Below are 19,703 nucleotides of genomic sequence, written 5' to 3'. Positions count from 1 at the left end.
TATTTTGAATCCATTTACCTGAATAACACATATCTCTTGTGGTTCAACCTTCATCTTCCCAAACTCTGTTGTTATCATCAGTGTACCTTTCTGTGGCACTGCAAAATGAATACATTTGATGGAAAGTTACCCCAGAGTATACTATTTTAGGGGTTTAAGTAACTTGTGAAGGTGGTTAATGCTAAAAGATACAACACATCTTTAAAATAATAATGTTGAAACATTATCTTAGAAAACACATACTTGTACAATCTCACTCTGTGATTTTAAATCTCAAAGAATTTTGGGCAATTTAAGAGTCTTATTGTAAGTGCAATTTCTCATAATATTTTGGTAAATTTCTACTGCTAATATTTTCCAGAACTCAATTTTGAGATTTATGATAAATTAAATTTCTTGTCAATGTAAAACCATATCTTAATAACCACACCTTTCTGCTGTATATTAATGTAAAATCACACACTAATAACCATGCCTCTATACTGTATGTCAATGTAAAATCAGACCCTAAAAGCCATGCTTCTATGCTTTATGTCAATATAAAATCACACTCTAATAACCATGCCTCTATGCTGTATATCAATATAAAATCACACCCTAATAACCATGCCTCTATGCTGTATACCAATATAAAATCACACCCTAATAACCATGCCTCTATGATGTATGTCAATGTAAAATCACACCCTAAAAGCCATGCCTTTATATCATCGAATCTGTAGGTTTCTTTATTAGCCTAAGTTCAAGCCATATACAAAGTTTGGTCAGCGAGCTTGCACTACAAGAAAAGCTATTCTGCAAAACCCATTTTCTTTGAGATCCAATGACTCTGTCCTTTAATCTTTTGACTTCAAAATCAACAATAAACCTTATGTGCAAATGCTCAAAATCAATAATAAACCTTAAGTGCAAACCCTCCACAAACTCTGGTGGAGTTACGAGGTCTAGAACTAATATTATTATGCAAAAACAATTCTGAGTGGCTAAGAAGACATCTTTTATTCATATAACATACCTATCAGAAAGTCTCCATCAGAGTTGTACAAGCATCTGGAAAACAGATATGATTTTACTTTTAATTTGCATGAGTGTAATTCAAAATAAATAATTTATTCTTCATGATAAAATGATCGCTTAGTAAAAGGATCTTTGATATAACATCCCTTGTTATTAGGCTGTACCTACAGTTTTATAATGTACCCCAGTATAAGGTGACCTAATAACTTTTTCATGGCTTCTGATGTTGTTGTTGTTGTAAGGTATAATGCCATTTTTCAGCACAAGACTATACATGGCGGTCAGTATCAATGGTGGAGGAAGAACCCAGACAAAACCTGCAAAGAACCATTGACCAACGAGAAGCTACTGGTAAGCTTACTCACATACCCATAATGGCTGTACCTGAGACTTGAACCCATGCAGACAGAGGTGAGATGGCAAAGGTCCATAACGGTGAGCACTTTAGACCCGCTCGGGACCCCCATGGCAGCCATACTGGCACCATTTTCATTTAGGATGAACTAGATACAATAAGAAGTCTACTTGTGAAAACCCCATGCTGACATGGTCATTCATTTGGGAGGATCAAATATTTTGAAATGAGTTAATTTATATTTTCAATTAGGACCAACAAGACATCAAAACAATTCTTCTGATGAAAACTCCATTTCAAAATGACTTTCCATTTGAGGAGTAGCAATAGCTAGATTTTCAAGCTGGTCATCAGGTGGCCATATTGGACATCAGATTGCTAAGATGTGCTCTGGTGAAAACCCCATATTGAAATGACTTTCTGTTTTGAAGGAGTACTGATAACATGATTTTCAAGACGGCTGCCATGGAGGCCATAATGGATATCAGATTTGCACCATGTCCATTAAGGACCAATTAAATGTCACAAGAAGCCTTTTGGTAAAAGCACAATGTTGATACTTAGCAATACCTATCAAAAATAATTAGAGAAACTTGTTACATTTGCTGTCACTGGATATAAAATGATTTTTTGACTATTTTATGAGAAAGGAAACAACATTCACTCCATCCATTAACAACTAATTTTAACCTTCTGTTATCAGTAAATGTATATTCTCCTATAACTCTGATCTTCTAAAGACCTAGCGTATGACTACAGATTTGACTTTCTGTGAAGGAATATGAGTGCTTTGTTTATGGCCAGGTACAACAATATTTCATGATCTCTTGTAGTCCTTTTGTTTGGGATAGCTTCCAGGAAGACAAACTGGGTCAAAACTGGACATCCTCTCTCAGTGTGTGTGTGTTGTCCTGGGTTAGTAGGCAAGCATATGGTTTGCCTTCCTGACTACCTGTTTTCTGACCTCTTCTGACTTTGGAATAGTGACTGCTATGTTTTGCTGTCACTATTAATGTGGGCTTGACAATAAACCAGTATGCTGTATCCACCTGGCTAAATATGTTGAATGTAAAGTCCACAAATGGCACTCTCAGGAGTACCACTCTCCCCCCTCTTGTAGAACAAACTGAAGAACGGAAGTGGTATTAGGTTGCTTGTGTATTGAACATACACTTGTGTACTTAACACACACTTGTGTACTGAATACACACTTGTGCATTGAATGCACACGTGTGCACTGAACACAGACTAATGTATTGAACACACCTGTGTATTGAACATACACTTGTGTACTGAATACACACATGTGTATTGAACACACATTACTGCCCCATGTATACTGTAGTATCATCGATTTTTGTGGGTGACCAATTTTTGTGGTTTTTCGTTGTTGCACCAAACCACAAATTTAAATCCCAAATGAAAAATGAGCCAAATAGGATGACGCACCCCTCCCCCGTTTTCTTAGTGTTTCATTCATAGAGTAACAGAGATGATAAATCAAGGTCAGTACTGTAGTCTGGTAATTAAATATTAGCTTTTACATGTTTGTTTTATCTTTTATTTTAACCTTTTGAAACAAGAATTAAAAATCATTTTATATTGTTTCAATGCACATGTTCGGTAAGGTATTCAGTGGCTGTAATTTTACAGTCACTGCCTCAAATCGATATATGAGGTAAGTAAGGATAGAGAGAAAACAGAGAAAAAGCAAAAGATATCCAAACAATAGTAATACTGAAAACGAAAGAAAAAGTAATACAAAACAGCAGTATATGAAAATTAAATTGAATACTTATTCAAATTGATCCTTCATTCGAGCACAACTGTTGTTGTCTGAAAGGCTAGAGCATTTCAATTTATCCATTCATTTTTAATCCAAAAAGAACTAACAATCCTGTAAATACTAAAACTATTTCTTGAAACACTCTTATTAATGAAACACTATGTATATACACTAATTACAGCAGGGTATTAAAGCTCACACTTCACAGATATTTGGACAAAGCCACTGTATCAACATTGTGTCAATCAAGTCTCATGGTACCCACAAATGCTTTTCAGGTAATCCCCAAAGTACTGAATTAAACAAGTCCAGCTTTCTCAAAACCAATGATAATTAGGTCTAATCCTTCACTCATTGTTGTGTGAGCTGCAATTATCCATTTCAGCGTGGGGGAGTCTAGCTGAATTTTACCACTCATAAGCCACTGTGTTAATGCCATGATCGTCAGAAAGTACTGATGATGCAACTTGATAGACAGTGGTTTAAGTAAGAAATTATTCATATGTACTTTAATAACCGAATGATCTAGTACTGTTGGAGTTGTCGGCTTCTTTTGATGTTGAGCACTCAAATGAAAACATGGCAAAAGTGATTAATCTCGACAGGTGTTTTATTTGTGCTCATATAGATGGAAGTATTGTTTTAGTGTTGTCGGCTGTGTCAACTTCGATTGATGTTATTCACTTGGTCAAAAATACGGTGTAAGTATTGAACTTGCCAGGTCTTTGATTTGTGTGTGTGTAATTAGGATTTTTAACATAGCTTTTTAAAAAAATCCAGTCATATCACTATGATGTCTGCAATGTGGCAGTTTATAGTGATGTCCAGCACTGGGGCATCATGATGCAGACATGTAGCATGATGTCCCACCCAGTCCCATTATCCTGACATGTAACATGATGTCCCACCCAGTCACATTATCCTGACATGTAGCATGATGTCCCACCCAGTCACATTATCCTGACATGTAACATGATGTCCCACCCAGTCACATTATCCTGACATGTAGCATGATGTTCCACCCAGTCCCAATATCCTGACATGTAACATAATGTCCCACCCAGTCCCATTATCCTGACATGTAGCATGATGTCCCACCCAGTCCCATTATCCTGACATGTAACATGATGTCCCACCCAGTCCCATTATCCTGACATGTAGCATGATGTCCCACCCAGTCCCATTATCCTGACATGTAGCATCATGTCCCACCCAGTCACATCATCCTGACATGTAGCATGATGTCCCACCCTGTCACATTATCCTGACATGTAACATGATGTCCCACCCAGTCACATTATCCTGACATGTAGCATGATGTCCCACCCAGTCACATTATCCCGACACCAGTCCTAACACTTAACCTCTTAATGCTAAGTGCCTAGCACGGCTGCTGTTAGTACCATTTTGTAAGTCTTTGGTATGACTTGGCCAGGGTTTGAACCCACGATCTCCCGCTTCCTAGGCGGACACTCTTTGATTTGTGCTCATACAGGTGGTAGTATTGTTTTAAACATTTAAGTGACTGCTGTTTGCGTCGGCATAGTTTTCTTTTTTGTATTTTTTAGTTTGGGTATTTGCAGAGGTTAAACCATGAAATTAAATACCTACTAATATGCAAAATTTGACAGGCAAAACCATGAATTTAAGTACCCATGAAAATGCCTTTTTTCATACATAACCATGAAAATTGAGTCCAATGAAAATAAATGATACTACAGTTCCTCATGAAGGGTGATCTTCAAACAATGTGCACATTTTGGACTTAAAAGAATGCAATTTATATATTTTATCTTCTTACCATTATATTTTATTTTATATACCTTCACAGGAATTTTAACACATTAACCTTTCATCATCTATGTTGAAGGAGTAAATGTTTACATTATCATCTGAAAGACTGTAGCAATTGTACCTTGATATAACTTAACTTTTAATGAGCACCATATAGGCATGAATGTGCTAAGTGCTGTTAAACTATACATACCAAGTGTTGCATGATTAAAAATGACTTTTGCCAGAAATTTCCCTGAAAATTAATGTGGCAGCCATATACTTTTAAATTTAATATAGAAATACATTCACAGTTGGTATAAAAAGTTGAACCAAATAAGGAAAACGGGCACAATTATTAAAATCAAATGTACACAAGGAAATATTATCTAGCTGGTAATTCTGTCTGCCTGGATATCTATTCCAAAGTTATTCTCTCTGCCTGGAAACTTATTCCAAGGTTATTCTCTTCCTGGATACCTATTCCAAGGTTATTCTCTCTGCATGGATACCTATTCCAAGGTTATTCTCTCTGACTAGATACCTATTTCAAGGTTATTCCTCTGCCTGGATATTTATACCTAGGCAGCCTTATCTATGTCCAGGCATTTCTCTGCATGGACACCTATTCCAAGGTTATTTTCTCTTCCTAGATACTTATTCCAAGCTTATTCTCTTCCTGGATACCTATTCCAAGGTTATTCTCTCTGCATGGATACCTATTCCAAGGTTATTCTCCCTGACTAGATACCTATTTCAAGGTCATTTCACTGCCTGGATATTTACACCTAGGCAGCCTTATCTATGTCTTGGCAATTCTCTCTGCCTGCATACCCATTCCAAGGTTATTCTCTCTGCTTGGATACTTAATGCCTAGACAGCCTTATTTGGGTCGAGACAATTCTCTTTGCCTGGATACCTATTCCAAGGTTATTCTCTCACTGCCTGGATACTTTGTACCTAGGCAACCATTTCTGAATATAGGCAAAATTATCTGCCTTGTGGAAAATGTATCCTTTACCAGTAAGGAACTACAATTTTCTGGTCAACTAATAATAAACCTGAAAAGTAATAAAAACTGGATGATTTAAAATGAATCAATATCATTCATACTAAACGACTATGATATCAAGCCACTGTACTTCTACAGACATTGGGCTTTTGGACTACGAATATATCCAGTCTATATTCTATGTAGGTAATTATTCATATCATTATTTTATTAAAGTTATGATATCTTCAGTTTTATTTTAGTAGATTTATCCTCACCATCGTAAGGTAAACATCATCTTTTTTTTCTCCAAGTGATAAGTAATCAGTGGTAGACACCAGATGGCAGTGTAGCATATTGTTGTCTGTCAATTCAAACTAGTTAAAAGTAGTTGGAAGCTGGACAATACTACCTGGAAGTGGATAAGACAGCTACTATGTTCTATGGGTAGAATACCTATGTAGAGGCAAAATTATCCAACTGGACCACTTGGAGGAAGTTTCACTACTGTGCTTCCATGTTTCACTGGCTAACAGATTTGCTACCTCAAAATTATGTAACATTTATCTGACATGCATTTCTGGTATTATTTCATCAGGATTTCATAAAAATGGAGATAATAATCAAGTTTACTTGTTGATCAAGTAATCCTTTTGTTATTGAATTTGGCTTAAGTTACTCACATTTTCTTGTAAAGGTTTTGTATGTGCTGATACATTGCCACACAATTTAGTTAAAAATCATATGGTGTGAGCAACTGATGCAATGCATATAATCCAGATAGGGGGTTATCATTTAACTGTAAGGTTGAGACTGGTTTGTGAGATCAGCTTTCACAGCTTTATTTTCTTGTGCTTTTGGGATATAGAGTTTTTAAACATGTGGAAAAACAAAATGACTAAACAAGTGCATGGGATTATTATGTGTAACTTATGCCCAATGTCCAACATGGTGAATTAGCAAATTTTTGTCCACCAAAGTGAGTTAGCAAATATCCAACATGGTGAGTTAGCAAATTGCCCAACATGTTAAGTTAGGAAATGTCCATCATGGAGAGTTAGCAAATGTCCAACATGGAGAGCTAGCAAATGTCCAACATGGAGAGTTAGCAAATGTTCAACTTTGAGCATTAGCATATATCCAACATTGTGAATTAGCAAATGTCAAGCATAGTGAACTAGCAAATGCCCAACATAGTAAGTGAGCAATGTCCAACATGGTGAGTTAGCAAATGTCCAACATGGTGTGTTAGCAGTGTTCAACATGGTATATTAGTAGTGTTCAACATGGTGTGTTAGCAATGTTCAACATGATGAGTTAGCAAATGTCCAACAGGTCTAGTTAGCAATGTCCAACATGGTGAGTTAGCAAATGTCCAGCAAGGTCAGTTAGCAATGTCCATCAGGGTTGGTTAGAAAATATTCAACATTGTGAGTTGGCAATGTTCAACATGTTCAGTTAGCAAATGGATATTTGAGCTCATTTGTTGGATATATCCATCAAATATACTCATTTTGACACCTATCATGCATACATGCACATGTGCAATATATATATTGTGCAGATTTGCAATGATCAGCCACTGCAGTTGCTTTTGTTTGATTTGCATGTCTGTGCATGTTGTTTGGTATCCCCATGGAAACTACCATTGCAAGCTATCTATTTAAAACTAGCAAATGGATGAAGCTATTATCTGGAGATGCACCTCATTATATGACTAGATGATTCTCAGATAGCCATTAAGAAAGTTCTTAATCATTCAATCATACATATTTCCACTATGCCACACTGACATATACATATTTCTGTTTCTTTCTAAAGTATAAAATGATAAACATCAACTGTGTTGCTTACTTGTACATGAAAACAGTCCCTGGCTAGTGTGCTATAGATTCCATTCAATGTTAGATTTAAAACCAGCAACCATCATCAATGGGTAGCTATTTTGGCTTATTTTGTCCTTTGTTATTTAGGCTTGTTTTATTCATCATTTAGACTTCTTTTCTTCTTTGTTATTTAGGCTTGTTTTATTCATCATTTAGACTTGTTTTGTTCTTTGTTATTTAGACTCATTCTGTTTTTTATTATTCAGGCTTGTTTTATACATCATTTAGACTTGTTTTGATCTTTGTTATTTAAAACCATTTTCTTGATTACTGACAAGATTCCAAGATAATCTAATTGTCTGGATTTCATGATTCTACCTGTAGAGACAGTGGCAGTCAACTGTGTTTTGACTGAATTTCTGAGGTTCTCTTTATCTCTGAATAGTTATTTACCTGTACAGATAATGGCAGTCAGTTGTGTTTAGAGGGAATTTGTTTCTTGCTTTTATTCAGGATTCATCTAATACACTAGCATGTGTTTAGATGTCATAGAAACTTCCAGAAAGCCTGCTTTACTAGAGGGAATATTCCCATATGGTGGCACTATGACATGACAATGCATCATGAGTATCCAGAAACAACTGTATGAAGCAAGTCCCAACACACTTAAAATGAAATGCAACAGGTATCAAAAAACTTTAATAAAACACCTACATTTCCAGACAAATACATTGCATATTCACAATCCCATGTTAACAATGTGAAACAGATGTCTCCTTACTGGTAACGTCTACTGCACTGCTATCTGATGCAGTCTGAATTAACAATGAAATGTCAAGAATTTATTGTGACAGTTTGAAATTTGTAAACCCAGTGCATCAGGTTGTTGTTGTTGTGGGATTTAACGTCATTTTTCAGCACATGATAGGCTATGTATGGCAGCCAGTATTAATGGTGGAGGAAGAACCAGGGAAAACTCCGGGAAGAACCACCAACCCACGAGAAGCTACTGGCAAGCTTTCTCACATACCCACACTGGCCGAATCCTAGACTCGAACCCACACAGACAGAGGTGAGATGACAGTGATCTGTAACGGAGAGTGCTTTAGACCACTTGGTCACTCAAGGCCCCCAGTGTATCAGGTATTTATCTAGAAGTTATAATGGTTTTGTAAGGCAGAGGTGTAAAATCTGCTGGCACATTATGCAACAGGAGATCAAGATCAGCTGGATGCATTTAACATATTATCATAAAAGTAGTATCCTACTGCAAACAACACAAACCCAAATTTCCTATCACCTAATGTACCAGCAAATCTGAGTCTATGCTGCCTGTTAGAATTAAACAGAAGGATAAAGCCAGGGCCTAAATCTCAAGCCAACAAATAAGCATGCTGTAAAATCATATGACCATGACCACAAAGTCAAATGGTGAGAGTGATTTTGTTATAGCATAAACTGTTGTTGCTTTGTGATGATTCATCCAATGTAAGAACAAAATCCAGCAAGGGATTTAAGAAACATTAGCAAATGAAAATCTCTTTAACCTAAAACCTAAAAACAAATTTTTATCTTAATGACCTTGACCCCAAGGTCAATGGGATAACAGCATGTGCTAAAGAATGAATTGTCTTAGCTTAATAATTTTTCATCCCAACTGAAGAAAATCCATCATCGAGTTAGGAAACATAAGCGTATGAAACAACTCAAACCAAAACCTTGACACAAATTTTGATTTTGACCTTGACTCATGATAAAAAAGGCAAGCACATATATACAGAATTAATGGTCTTTGCATCATAACTATTTATTCCAAGAATGAGGAGCCCAGAGTGACCGATTGGTCTAAAGCACTTACCGATACGGATCATTGCCATCTTGCCTGTCTGCAATGGTTTGAGACTCAAGTTTGGCTAATATGGGTACGTGAGAATGCTTGCCAGTAGCTTCTCGTGGGTCGGTGGTTCTTTCCAGGGGTTTCCTGGTTTCTTCCTCCACCAATGATGTTGGCTGCCATGTATAGTCTATCTTGTGCTGAAAAATGGTGTTAAACCCTAAAACAACAACAATATTCCAAGAATGAAGAAAATCCATTAAGATGTTAAGGAAATATAAGCAATGAAACAGCGGTAACCTAAACACAAATTTTCTGTCATCTTGACGAAACAGTCCAAGGAGCAAGCATGCAAATCAATGAATGAATTGCCTTAGCCTGATAATGATTGATGCCAAGTAGGATAATAATCTATCAAGAGTTTCAGGAATGAAAAAACTTGAACCAAACCCTTAACTGCTAATGCCAATGATGCCACTGACACAAAAAAGTGTACATGTCCCACTTTCCATTCAAATGGGATCAGCCACAAAAAAGTGTATGTCCCACTTTCTAATACATATTTTCAACTCTGTCAACATACTTGTTGTCCATGGAGGAGTTACAGACGTAATTGTAGATAGACAACCCATCCCTTGCCCTGGTATCTCCTGCTCCACAGATTGTATGTAGGCCCTGAAATTAAAGACAGCCTTTATGTCACATAGGCCTGATTGTATGGTGTCTCTATGAATAGTGTTTCTTAATGTTACATGGGATTGTTTGTAAAGTGTCTCTATGCAAAGTGTTATTTCATGTCACATGGGACTGATTCTAATGTGCCTATATACATAGTACATTTCCTTACATCACATGGGCCTAATTGTATGGTGTCTATAGTGTTTCTTTATGTCACATGGGATTGTTTGTAAGGTGTCTCTATGCAGAGTGCTTCTTCATGTCACATGGGACTGATTGTATGGTTGCTTTATGTATGCACAGCATGCTTCTTTATGTCACATGGGACTGGTTATAGGGTGTCTCTATCTGCATAGTATGCTTCTTTACATCGGACTGCATGTAAGGTGTCTCGATGAATAGTGTGCTTCTTTATGTCACATGGGACTGCTTGTAAGGTGTCTCTATATGCACAGTATGCTTCTTTACATCACATGGGACTGGTTGTGAGGTGTCTATCTGCATAGTATGCTTCTTTATGTCATATGAGACCGATTGTAAGGACTCTACAGGCATAGTATGCTTCTTTACATCACATGGGACTGGTTATAAGGTGTCTCTATCTGCATAGTATGCTTCTTTATGTCACATGGGACTGGTTGTAAGGACTCTATAGGCACAGTATGCTTCCTTACATCACAAGAGACTGGTTATAAGGTGTCTCTATCTGCATAGTATGCTTCTTTATGTCACACGGGACTGGTTATAAGGACTCTATAGGCACAGTATGCTTCCTTACATCACATGGGACTGGTTATAAGGTGTCTCTATCTGTATAGTATGCTTCTTTATGTCACATGGGACTGGTTTTAATGACTCTGTAAGCAGCAGGTAATATTAAACATGGCAATGCATAGTAAAGAACATAATTTATAAGATACCACTGAGAAAGCATAGTAGAATAACAAAGATAAGTACTTTTAAGCAACTAGTGTGTTGCTGGTGTCTGCATTATCAATGGCTTAATATAGCTTTTGAAATTACTGTTTCCATTCATACTATCTTGCTTGTGGGAACAATTTTCTTCATGTAAGTATTCATAACTGACAAAATCACACGTGTCTGAATTGATGCTTGTTGCCATGTATACAGATATTCATCATCAAAAAATAGATTTTTTTAATAAACCTTCCAAAGAAATCAAGAGGCTGAACTCGGAACTCAAGATTCATTATCATATTAGCACTGATTGTCACGTATATCTTGAAGAATGCATTTTAAGAACTATGCAAGCAGGGTCCTGTTTATTAATGAAACCTTTAATATCTACCATGTAAACAAAACTCACCTCCACAAAATCAACTTTCTTTTCCGATTTCTTGGGAATATCGAATGGGTGCCAGCGCAACTACAAGAAGATAATAAGGTTGTTACAGAGTGATAGCAAAATTTAAATTGGGTACTTGTATCAAACCCAACTTTGAATAATGTTGACCATCATATGATGCTGAGGTCAATACGATAAAAATTTACTGGTGCATACAACTTGTTTTGCACTGAAACAATTGCCTATAATTGTTTCAATACAAAATTTAATTTCAACTTTTCAATTAAACTTCGTTTCAGTATAGTAAAAATGCTATAATTTCAAGTGCATGATGCCTCATCCCATGACAGAGCAGTATTATGAATTATCACAAATCACTGATCTAATTTTTAAAACGGAGATCTCCATTATAATGGAGATATGATGGACACCAATATAAGGTCAGGTTCTGATGACCTTTCAAGTCAATGATAACATTACAACTTTTACAAAAGTGAAAAATTTCATTTGGAACATCATAATATTTCTAACAATGACTCTATTTAAAATATAAAATGCAATACTTTATCTGCGATGTTACTAAAGATAACTGCCCCAGCAATTTCAAAGGTCACAAAAACTTTTATTGGTATCTGTCAGATCTGCTTATTATAAATAGATCTTGACTTTTACCAGACTTTGAAAATCACATGACATTGTGTCAGCCATTGAAACAGCATCTCTCAGAGGTATCATGTAACATCCAACTTAGATCAATATGGTCCATCTAAGCTTGTAAAAACAGCAAAGGTTAGGACTAGTTTCATTTGAAAACTACAATATGTCCTGGGGTCAGTTGTTGTTGTTCTAGGGTTTAATGCTATTTTTCAGCACAAGATAGGCTATACATGGCGGCCAGTATAACTGGTGGAGGAAAAACCCTGGAAAACCCAGAGAAGAACCACTGACCCTCGTGAAGCTCCTGACAGGCTTTCCCACGTACCCACACTAGCTGATCCTTGGACTCGAACCCATGCAGACAGAGATGAGATGGCAGTGATTTGGAATGGTGAGCGCTTTAGACCAATCGACCACTTGGGGCCCCTCCTTGGGTCAGAGTTATTTTCCTATTTTTTGTGTATTTAAACTGAATACATGTATAAAGATCACACTTAGTTTGAAGAAAGCATAAACAGTTTTCAATATTGTGTGCAAAGTGGCATGGATTGTACGTCCTTAAGAAATGAACTTTACTTCTGCTACAATATGGCTCAAGTCATGGACTGCTCCCTCAGAGTGACCATTAACTTATTTACTGCACATCACAAATTTAGCAATGATGTTTATAAAATTGTTTCTGAAAGAAAATAAATATTGCTTCCTCCCTCCTCTCCCTCCAAGAACATTAATGACACTCTGACACAGGTCCTTGACAGAGGGAAAGGGAAAATCTAACAAAGTTAGTAAAATTATGTTTTATTTGCAGTGTAATAAGGTCTGGATTTCAGTCTTCCTCTTGTTATTTTCAAATAGTTAAATCAATATTAAGTAGTGTAAAAAAATCCTCCTGCCGTAAACAATTAGTATGAGGTTGATATCTGTTCCAAAAAGGGGCCAGTAGGATAAAATTTTGTACACTCCCCAAAAAGGGGCTAGTAGGATAAAATTTTGTACACTCCCCAAAAAGGGGCTAGTAGGATAAAATTTTGTACACTCCCCAAAAAGGGGCTAGTAGGATAAAATTTTGTACACTCCCCAAAAAGGGGCTAGTAGGATAAAATTTTGTACACTCCCCAAAAAGGGGCTAGTAGGATAAAATCTTGTACAATCCCCAAATAAGATTTGTTTGTAAAAATACTGCCTGCCAAAAAATCTTAAGTAAAACAATTTCAAATGTAGAAAATTACAAATAGAATGAAAATCTAACCATCATCTGCATTTCATTACAAACATGTACACTATCAGCGCTGAAGAAATCTAACAGCCTTATACCCAGGGCATATCTAAATCAATATCAGACCCTCTTGTATTCTAAGCGAGTTGTCTGTTAGTTCATTAAAGAAAAAACAAAACAAACATGAACATAAACATGCAAACACAATGCAGCCCTTTAATTTTGAAGCTCTTGAAAGACGCTGGTAAAATGTACTGGGGTGGTGTATAGTGGGTGGTTGGGGGGTAAACCAATCTTAATGATCCAATGACAATATGATAAAATTTCATCCTCTCAGTGGGGTGAACCCGAAATTCCAGAAGACTGGACACCTATGGGACACCCATTGCATTCTTGCCCATGTGTTCTGCCCCTTCATTCTTCTTAAGGTAGCAGCAAAAAGCTTATGTGATCACAAGCTCAATAACATAACCTAAGCCAGTAGAATTTGTAATGTAGGCCACAGTGACCTTTTCGTGCAGGTGTGGCCTTAACAGAGATGTATAAAATCATCTAAATAATTAAAGCATGAACAGTTAAAACATAATGTAAAGAAAGTCTGTACCAAGATGTATGTCCTCACCTTCTCTCATAATTCCAGGTATAACAGTATGAATACAGAATTGTCTCTATGAATAAGGTGATCTTTAAAAGAAATCATAAGTTTCATAACTAGTATGATGCTTCAGTCAGATTCTTGTGCAACATGACAAAAAATCTCACATTCCAACATGACTTACAAATCTCACATTCCAACATGACTTACAAATCTCACATTCGAACATGATTTACAATCTCACATTCGAACATGATTTACAATCTCACATTCGAACATGACTTACAAATCTCACATTCGAACATGATTTACAATCTCACATTCGAACATGACTTAAAATCTCACATTCGAACATGACATAAAAACCTTGCATTCCAACATGATTTACAAATATCCCAGTTCAAAAAATTTCTCTGTAAGTATTACATATATAATAACAGATGATGCACTGGAATATCAGATTTCTGTTTCTTCTGTCTTGAGGCAGAGATAATTTGATTCATGTTGTTTCAACTCTAAATAATCAGAAGTACATCTATCAATAATACATGCATATTCCATTATTGAACTAAATTTCTCGTTGAGTAAATTGTGACATTTTAACCTTTCTTTAGGAATCCATTCCTCATTACCTACCGAAGGTCAAAATATCGTTAACAAAACAGTATGTACTGATATGGCAGTGCCTGTGAACATAATTTATCTACCTAAGCATTTTGGACAGAATAAATATGTCATAAACAACACATGTACCTGGTTGGGATTTGGCTCCACTGATGTCCAGTCATCTGTGATGAATCCTTTGGCAATTGGCTTCAAGGGCTTGTGAAGAACAGATGGACGAATTCTATACAACCAGCTACAAACAAAAACAGCATGCTTTGATTATTGTGCATGATTCATCATGTCTACCCCCAAAATGCTTGTATGTAGGCCTAGGTGCATTGCAGAGTTTAATTTAAAACAAAGATTAATTTGAAAGGACTGATGTTCTACTGTGGACTGTGTATAATTCATGATGTACAGCCCATATGGTTGTACACAGGCCAAGATGCTTTGTGTAATTTAATTTAAAACCAAGACTCCCCTGAAAGGACTGATGCTCTAATGAAGAATGTGCATGGTTCATGATATACAGCCCATGAGCTTGTACACAGGTCTAGTTGCTTAGTGGATTTTAATTTATAAAAAAAAATGGACTGGTTGTTAATTCTAACTGACATAGGTGATGTCAAATGTACCATAACCATAATTAAACTCTTTAATCAAAGCAATCATCAACCAGAACTTTATTGATAACTATATAGAGTACTCTTGACACTTTAGGAGGCTTGTCCTTTTTGGAAGATTGATTGATTTCATAAAACAATAATAAACCAGATGGCAAAGAAAACAACAGATACATTTGAATTGCACTAAAACTTTTAAGAACTGCCTCATCTCATTCCAGTGCAAGTTAAATAATGATACTTCACAAATTGGTTTAGTTTATTTCCAGCACGATTCTTTTTCTTATAAAATGATGTAATCTGAAGAAAACAATGATGTTTCAACAATCAATGAAATACCTTCACTTTTAAATTTTAATGTTATTTCTGCAAAAATTTATGAAATCATTCAGTTTAAATAGCCTGAAATTATTAAACAGGGTTCAGGAAAACCACTTATCTTATCGTGACAGGATAAAAATTGGCTGGCCAAGTAAAACTTGAGCACTTCTCATCCTTTGCTGAGCAGATGCAAAGTTACACCTTGACAACATACCCGAGTATATTTTTCTACTCTTAACAAGTACCAGAGTTAAAGAATGCTGCACATATGGTATGCATTAATGATATATTACTTTTGTCTAATATACACTACTTGTTACAAGTCAAGAACATGTCACAATGTTATAAGTCAAGAACATGTCACAATGTTGTAAGTCAAGAACACATCACAATGTTATGAGTCAGGATCATGTCATAATGTTATAAGTCAATAACATGTCACAATGTTATGAGTCAGGATCATGTCACAATACTACAAGTCAAGAACATGTCACAATGTTATAAGTCAAGAACATGTCACAATGTTATAAGTCAAGAACATGTCACAATGTTGTAAGTCGAGAACATGTCACAATGTTATAAGTCAAGAACATGTCACAATGTTATAAGTCAGGATCATGTCACAATGTTATAAGTCAGGATCATGTCATAATGTTATAAGTCAGGATCATGTCACAATGCTACAAGTCAAGAACATGTCACAATGTTATAAGTCAGGATCATGTCACAATGTTATAAGTCAGGATCATGTCACAATGCTACAAGTCAAGAACATGTCACAATGTTATGAGTCAAGAATATGTCACAAAGGAAAGGGAGCTGACTTCATTTTTCCCAACAGGTACCTGATGCAAGCTTGATACTAAAGTGGGTACAATTTATGAAAATTTTCACAAGAAAAATGTTACTAACTTACATTCAAAAATAAGTATTTCAAGTGTCTCAGCCAATTATCACCCAACTTTAATACAATGCATGCCTCTGTAACCCATTTTTAAAGCACAAAATGTCAATGTAACAGCTGATCTGTAAACATTCAATTGGTACATAGCCTAGAAAAACATTTAAATTCAAAACCTTCTAGTTTATGGTGTGCTTGTGCAGCTCTCTACTACTTAGTCCAAATGTTGGTGGAAAATGATATGGTTGGAATTCGTCTTTCAATGCAAGTTACCAACATTTTTCTTGAGAAAAAGTAATTATATACTCATAGAAATATCTGTTGGCATCTTTGTTTTGGAGTGAAAATGCATTAATAAAGCTGCACAATCAAACAATTAGCATAGTACTGTCTGACATCAAATTAAGTGTTATAGGTCAGTGAAATTGACAATTCTTCCCCATTAAAATGAGACCAAGAATACTGAAACATTTTAAGAACAGAAGGTTATATGTGCAAGAGCAGTTTCTCAATTTACACTGATCTTATTGTATATTGTATATATTATCTATGGTAAATGCATTAGAACTTAAATTCTGATCCATTTTTGTACCAAACTTGTGTCGGATTTCCTTTGGTTCTTTAGTATGAGCATGAGCAGCAAAAATATAGAAGTGTACTCTGCGGAGTACAATCAAGGTCAGTTTCAAATGAACATTATTTACATTTGAGGTTTTTTATAGTTTGTGATGGATAGTGCTGAGGACATTTTGACTGGTACTAAAACTGTCTTCATTATATCTAGATAATGTATGAATTTATGAATGAATCAAAATAGCATTCATAATCTAAAAATCATACTCAGTGTCAACTATAATTTTTTAATCTCTGTCAAGACTAAAGAGAAATAAACCAAATTAAAAATTGTATTAAAAAAATAGTGATTTAAAGTTATGTAATACTAAATTCATTTAATTTTTGAAAAACATTACATTTGTTTTACACAGATCACTTATACTCTTTTAGTTAAATTATAATGCATCAAAGAAAAAACAAGACTGATATTACACTAAGTGAAAAACTATCTACAAGGATTACTCAAGACATGAAAAAACATTGCCTTTTGTGGACAAATGACCTTAGATAAAGGTTAAAATAGTAAATGAACTAAAGAAAATATATTATGAGAAAGTGTTATATATACAATACAGCTCATGTGGATTTTCATTTCTCCAAGCATTATGGTGAGGGTGGAGAGATTGTGGAGAAGCTCAAGAACAAATCACTCTATTGTCTGCCATCACATTCTGGCATAGTTGCTGTGGCTTGTTATGGAAAATAGCTTTGCACAAAATGCCTACTAAAGGAATCATATCTGACCAGCACCACAAAGTGGGCATGGTGACCATAAAGTAGGCTTGATTTACTTTTTATGACCACAGCAAGTATGTGTCAGAGTTTCAAAGAAAGAAATATCATGTTGGGGCACCTAGTCATCTGTCACTGCCCATATAAATTTCTATTTACTGATGTTTTTCTTTCCTCTCTCAAACCATGCTTTGTATAAACATCAACATGATCTGCTAAAAGACAAATGAAAATAGGAGTGTCACTCAGCTTTACCAATCATTGATTCAAGTCTCAGGCTTGGCCAGTGTAGATATGTGAGAAAGATGCAAGTAGGTATGTGAGAAAGATGCAAGTAGGTATGTGAGAAAGATGCAAGTAGATATGTGAGAAAGATGCAAGTAGGTATGTGAGAAAGATGCAAGTAGGTATGTGAGAAAGATGCAAGTAGATATGTGAGAAAGATGCAAGTAGGTATGTGAGAAAGATGCAAGTAGATATGTGAGAAAGATGCAAGTAGGTATGTGAGAAAGATGCAAGTAGATATGTGAGAAAGATGCAAGTAGGTATGTGAGAAAGATGCATGGGTTCTTACTGGTTACCCTTCATTTTATCCTCCACCAGTTATACTGGCAACCATGTATAACTTATCTTGCATGCAGAAATGGCATTAAACCCAAAACAAAATATTAAAATAAGGAAAATACAATATATAAAATCATCAACATCTATTGAAAGATGGGGGGATGTGCTTACAACTGCTGTGGACCTGTAAATATGTACTCTTATTTTAATGAAAAATTCATTTATCCAAAAAGAAAATACACCAACAATGCCATATACCTGATGAAATAGTTTCAAATGCAGCTGCTATAACAAAAATCCAATTGCTTCATTAAATTGGTAGAACATGGTCGTCTCCATAAGAATACATGTCCAAAGAAGTGACAATGCTCTCAGCTATCTTTTTCTTTAAAAAACCAACAAAGACTTAATTCAAGAGAGAAAGAGCAATAAAATTAGAGACTACATTGTAACTGGTTGCTTAAAACTGCTTTCCAGGACACTAAGTTAAATATAAAGTCAATGCCATTATTTTTAATTAATCATGATTTGGGAAATGATGTCAAATTTAAATGAAACATTCACAGAAAAGGAGGGCACAAATATCAAATTCAAGGATTAAGTGAAAGGATCAAGGATTGGGTGCATGTTCTCTCAAAATAATGAAAATAGAATACAAAAGACTTAATCTCATTATCAGCTTAAAGTCAACAGAAAATAATATTAACTGAATCATCAGAGGTTTTAAAGAGAGAGAGACCTGTATGCAGAATTGCTTAAGACAGATGACCATATCACTGCACTTGTTTTCATCAAAATGGATCAAAAGGTACGTAAAACAATTGGGATATTAGACTAGGACAGCAGGGAGAAAAAAATTTACAAATGAATTGATGTATGTACATTTTGGTTTAGTTTTTAATTCTAGAGTGAAGCAAAACACAAATTCGAGACATGATTAGACAGGTGGTCCACCCCACTGCCTCCAGAATCACAGACAATCAGGTAACAAGACAACTAGAGATGGTTTGGCTACCATGGTGTGTCCCCGAGAAAAGGTTCTTCAAAAATTTATATATCAACAATGATTCCCAGTACAGTGGCTTATATAGCTACATGTCTTTCCTAAAATATGTAAAAACTAAATAAACTGGATTCTGAGATTTGGAATACTGAGACCTGGTATTCTCAAAAGTTGAATAATTTATGTCAAAGCAAGAAAGAAAATACAGGCAAAAAACTATAATTGATGGTGTGAGGCACTTCTCCTTTGTTAGAAATAATCTTAAACTCTTTAATTGCCACTTAACAACCACAGAGGGGGAATG

At 35.5% G+C, this 19,703-nt stretch overlaps 1 protein-coding gene across 2 annotated transcripts in view; it reads right to left on the bottom strand.

Annotated features, from left to right (window-relative positions):
* The window catches only part of LOC149786553 (homogentisate 1,2-dioxygenase-like), a 77,564-nt gene that overhangs the window by 48,955 nt on the left and 8,906 nt on the right, over positions 1–19,703 (bottom strand). For both annotated transcript variants that reach the window (XM_089977058.1, XM_089977057.1), the window contains exons 4-8: positions 14,788–14,893; positions 11,588–11,647; positions 10,166–10,257; positions 1,016–1,050; positions 19–98 (exon numbers count right to left, since the gene is read on the bottom strand). In XM_089977058.1, the coding sequence (XP_089833184.1) occupies positions 19–98; positions 1,016–1,050; positions 10,166–10,257; positions 11,588–11,647; positions 14,788–14,893 (373 nt within the window). The remainder of the gene's footprint in view (positions 1–18; positions 99–1,015; positions 1,051–10,165; positions 10,258–11,587; positions 11,648–14,787; positions 14,894–19,703) is intronic.

Source organism: Sinohyriopsis cumingii, chromosome 12 (assembly GCF_028554795.1).
Source record: "Sinohyriopsis cumingii isolate HCF-2022 chromosome 12, ASM2855479v2, whole genome shotgun sequence".
Lineage (NCBI taxonomy): Eukaryota > Metazoa > Mollusca > Bivalvia > Unionida > Unionidae > Sinohyriopsis > Sinohyriopsis cumingii.
Note: the sequence above shows the minus strand (reverse complement) of the source record. Positions and strands in the feature narration are given on the sequence as shown.